This window comes from Montipora capricornis, chromosome 7 (assembly GCF_036669925.1).
Source record: "Montipora capricornis isolate CH-2021 chromosome 7, ASM3666992v2, whole genome shotgun sequence".
NCBI classification, from domain to species: domain Eukaryota; kingdom Metazoa; phylum Cnidaria; class Anthozoa; order Scleractinia; family Acroporidae; genus Montipora; species Montipora capricornis.
The window spans coordinates 16730590-16735589 of NC_090889.1; the positions used below are offsets into that span (position 1 = coordinate 16730590).

General features: G+C 41.6%; 1 protein-coding gene across 1 annotated transcript; it reads right to left on the reverse strand.

Moving 5' to 3' along the window:
* Positions 1–290: 290 nt before the first annotated feature.
* LOC138057477 (BTB/POZ domain-containing protein 6-like) lies at positions 291–2382 on the reverse strand. The gene has a single exon (XM_068903493.1). It carries the CDS (start codon positions 2353–2355, stop codon positions 1039–1041), a length of 1317 nt encoding a protein of 438 aa, XP_068759594.1. The 5' UTR covers positions 2356–2382; the 3' UTR covers positions 291–1038.
* Positions 2383–5000: the final 2618 nt, after the last annotated feature.

A 5000-nucleotide genomic window follows, 5' to 3' on the forward strand; every position in this document is an offset into this window, starting at 1 on the left:
CTAGAACTCGTTCTTGTAACTAATATGATCCAAGAAAGAACGTTTAATTGGCGTTTTTATTTACCGAAATTTCTAAAGCGATGCCTTTAAAAATATCCAAGTTAGAAGTGATCCATTATGTTTTTCTTTCCTTACCCAAATGTTCTAAGATAGCCATTGTTGGAAAATAATTATGTATTCAGGGTGACCGCCAGCGTCACGCAATCCACCGCGGATTCAAGAAAAAAATTATGAGAAGCACAGGCCAAGTTGGGCGACTTTAAACCATTTACCCAGAGATATTCTTTGATTTTCCAACAGGTGGGTGTATAGTTAACCTGTAGAAAGTGTTTTTGTGGCATATAAAGTTATAGGCCGTAGAAAAATATGGCGAATAATTTTAGTGCTACAATTCGTTTGCAACACGTTGTAATACTTTGCGTTTCTGTTCGATCTCGTTTCGGGCTCAAACGAAACCTCGATTTATTGCATTTTTAGCTCAGTCGTACCATGAAGACCTGAACTGAATATAAAAACCATTGAAAGATTCTCAAGTAGCTGTTGCGCAGCGCTCGAAGCAATCAAATATTCAGAAAATTCAGCATAACCGGAAGTAGATAATTTGACCTCAATCGGGCCGAAATCGTTTTTCGCACATTTCTTCCCAAAAAAGTTGCATTAGCAGAAACTAACAATGGTCCGTTTGTTTTCTAGCTAGGGCCAATGTATGACCAAAAATTAGCAAAATAGATTTTCGACTTGTGCCGTTGTTTGGTCCATATTTATGGCCATGGCTCTTAAATTTGCTCGCCACTGCAACACAAGAAAACTCTGGTTTGACTTCCAACCGCTGAGGCAGCGAACAATTCGCTATTATCAAGCTATTTGACCAAAAAAATAATATGGAATAAGGACTATACAACGACGAGTTCTCTTATATATGATTGGTTAAAGAAAAAAAAAAAAAGGTGTCCTTTAAAGAAGGACTTAAAATGTATAATCCTCTCCACAATTAATGACTCTTCGATTGTTTTGAGGTTATTAATATCAGAAGTATGGTTAACCAAAGTAGAAAAGGAAGCCTGGAAACTGGCCTGATCTCACTCTAGTGCCATTAGTAAGGCCATCTGAATCGCTTATCGTAAATCCTACTCCCGCAGTCTCAAAAAATTCTTTTCCGTTTTCACCACGCATTGAATTTGGCCCCTTGATGGCTGAAATAATTTTGTATGTGGTCTCTGGCTCTAAAACTACCGGAGAGTTGAACAAAATATCAAATACATAATTGGCATGATCCATGTCTTTTTCACAGGAATATGTTCCAGATGTTTTCGCCAGAGATGACCCACTTTTTGTGTCAGTAATTTCGGTTGAAGCTGTGTACTCACCGCCTTCAGATCCGAAATGCTGTACTCCCAAAAGACTGATACTCTTGTCTACACGAAGACAGAGAGAATCCGAGCCACCAGCGTGAATCCAAGACTGTTTGAACTCTGTGAATCGTCTACATCGTATTACAGCGCCAAGCCTTGAAGACGCAAAAGGCAAAGGGGATGTCAGTACGTGATTGTAGCGCTTTATCATGTCACCAAATTCTTGAATGTTCAATATGTTGGAGTCAATTACAAAAGAAGCAAACTCCTTTTCTGTCATCAAGGGAAATCTTATTTCTCTTAGGATGTCCTCTCCAATGATTCTTCTCTTTGCCTGGCCATCTGCAGCTAACCCTTGCTCCTCACATTTGTGCTTGGCCCAGCGATCAACAGCCTTAAACAATTCTATTTCCTTGATATTCAATCTTTTCCTGTTTACAACAGATTTTACTAAGGATCTCTCAACCGTAACAAAATCATCCGACCTCACAGCTTCGTGGGCCATGAGCTCGATCACTTCCCAGCATCGATTTTCTAAATCTTTATCTTCAAACTTCCCGGCGTGTGGGAGAATGGAAAAAACGTTGGATGGCCCCAGGTTATCTCGCAGAAATTCGCCACATTTATCAGCAAGTGAGGGTACTAAGTATTTCTTCGCCAAGTACAGCACACGCATTACATTACTTCCGGTTAGCTGTACTTCGTCGCTGTACAAGAAACGAAAAAACTCCAGTAGACTCTCGTAGTCACAGTCAGGCAGTTCAACAGAGTCTCTAGTGTCCGCCATTTGACCATAGAACATGGCATAGAACACAGGACTGCTAATTGCAAGCACAAATTTGTGAGCTGGAATCACTTTGCTTTCGATTTCACTTTTGTCATTCGACATGGGAGCAATGAACTTGACATCACTCAGTAACTCCTTGTTGAAAACAAATTCCGTTCTTTGGCTGACAGATGAGCATTTTGTCTGCCAGTTTACCTCAACTTCAATGCTAGCCATTGTACTTCGGCGGTTGTTTGCTATTGGAACTCGCACTTGAAATGGGAAAGCCCTTGCAACTAGTCCACTAAGCAGCCTGGCCCTCTTAGCCGATGGCCAGGTGGCTCAGAGGCCTGGCACAGGCCCCCAAGCTCAGTGTGAAAGAACGCCAACAAACATACAAGGATTTGTATGAAAATTCCGATAAATGAACTGAGAAGATAATTTTATGAAAATATTCTCAATTAAAAAGCCTAACCCTCTTGCCATTGTGTAACTCTTCCTTCCTGTGCTTTCTTTTTCAGGTTCGACGTGAATTGATCCATTATCAGTTCCTTCGTTGCCAACGGTTATGGGGCTTATTCGCGCGGCGGCCATATTGGCCATTGACAATAGATTTCAGTACTCCGAGCCTCGAGTTGAAATGTCTGGGCACGACTTTCGGAAAGAAAGAAAGTTTTCAATCTCTTGGGACTCAACATGGATGCCGTGTGATTAAGGCCTATTTCAGTAAGTAAACCCCTTCTGGCGGCTGGTATGTCGGCTGATAATGTCTGCGGCTGAGAGATTGTCCAAAAAATGAATATTTGGCCGAGAAGCTTCGAGGGCAAATATGAAATTTTGACAAATAAAAAGATGGCACTGCACCGGGCGCGGTGGCCTCATGGTTAGTGTGCTTGACTCCGGATCTAGTGGTCCGGGCATTGTGTTGTGTTCTTGGGCAAGACACTTTACTCCCACGGTGCCTCTATTCACCGAGGTGTAAAAAATGGGTACCGGCAAAATGCTGGGGGTAGCCCTGCGTTGGACTATTATCCCATCCAGAGGGGAGTGGAATACTCCTAGTCGCTTCATGCCACGGAAACCGGGATAAGCTCCGGCTCTGATGGTACGGGGGCCCACAAAAGACATGATGCAAATTAAAGAATTGCTGCAAATCAGGAGCCCACAAATTGAATAAAGTTGCTGCAAATTAAAACATCAAAAGTATGCGCGCACACTGAAGGAAGGACAGGTACAAAACAGAGGTCACAGGTCACAGGTCCCAAGTCACAAGTCATTGTTTTAGCAATACAGAAACAACCCTAACTGTTTACAAATGCTAACATTAGGCCTAATTAAGTCTAAGGTTAATACAGGATACGTTCTGTATTGTTAAAACAAGGACCTGTGACTTGTGTTTTGTATCTGCCCTTCCTTCAGTGCGCGCGCATACTTTTGATGTTTTAATTTGCAGCAACTCTTTAATTTGCCGCATGTCCCTTGTGGGCCATCGTATGATGGGCCACTTGGTTCGTAAACAGAATTTACTTTTCCTTACACTTTGAACACCACACGGCGAGTCTTTGTTTGAGGCATGGTAACGAGTTTTTGTTTGTTGTCCCTGACGGGGTTACCAAACCGCACTCAACGCGTGTGGTGTTCAAAGTGTACGAGAATCTTTCCTATCCTTTCGTAGGGAGGATATCGTTGACGTGACCTATTGTCATTAATGTACCAACCAGAGCCTCATTGGCTGTCGAAACAAAGCTTTTGTTCCTGTCGTTGGCATATTTGAATAACAAAATTAATGTTTGTAAACAGATATCTTCCCTATTGTTTCATTTAGGACACTAACACCTGCTTGACGTCCTTAGCAGGGCTTCGATTAAAATGAAAGAATTTCGAATTGAAATGAAAGAAAAACTTTTGCCCTTGAATTCTACTGTGGATTTGTAACAGTGGGAACATTTTATCCAAGAACATTTGACTTCATTTGGTTGGGTCATGAGAATTCAGTGTTCAGCCTTGGTATTTTAACAACCGAGGAACTACCCTGGGAGCAGAGTCTCTTTCGATCTTCCTAGATACGTCGGGAAGAGGAAAGTAGACCCTGCTCGCCGCCTAAGAAATTGACAATAAGGAATGTCGTTCAATATATATCATTCTCAATTTCTTAGACTTCGACGTCTATGTAGTAATGACTCCGATTTTTCCAGCAAATCAGAGGAGATATGCCACAAAAACGTGACTTTCCTGTCTCTGTGGTCAAAGCAGGCCATCATCGCTCCCAGCAATTTGATCGACAGTCAGCACTACAAACGTCACAAAAAGATATCGATAAGAATGACAGAATTCCATTCACCCTCACTTTCCATCCTCATAATCAAAAGTATCATTCTTAATAACTTTAAAGTACTCCAAAATGATCCCGAGACTGGCAGAATCTTTTCGCAGTCTCCACTTAATTCGTTCAAACGCAACAAAAACGTAGGCAACTTTTTAGTTCGAAGCGCGCTCAAAACTGACGAGCAACCCGTCACTTTCAAATGCGCGCGCTCACGATGCAAAACTTGTCTTTTCATTGTTAACACTAGAAAGATATCGGGACCTAAGCGATATGTTAAGATCACCGATCGTTTCACATGTACCTCCGCAAATGTCATTTATTGCATATCCTGTACGTTATGCAATAAATTATACATCGCTCACGATGCAAAACTTGTCCTTTCCCTTTTAACACTAGCAAAATATCGGGATCTAAATGATCCGTTAATTTTATAAGATCACCGATCGTTTCACATGTACCTCCGCAAATGTCACTTATTGCATAACCTGTACGTTACGAATTTGGTCGCTAGCTCAACCTTGAGCTCTTCGGAAAAAGGAAAAAAGTTTGGAGGAGT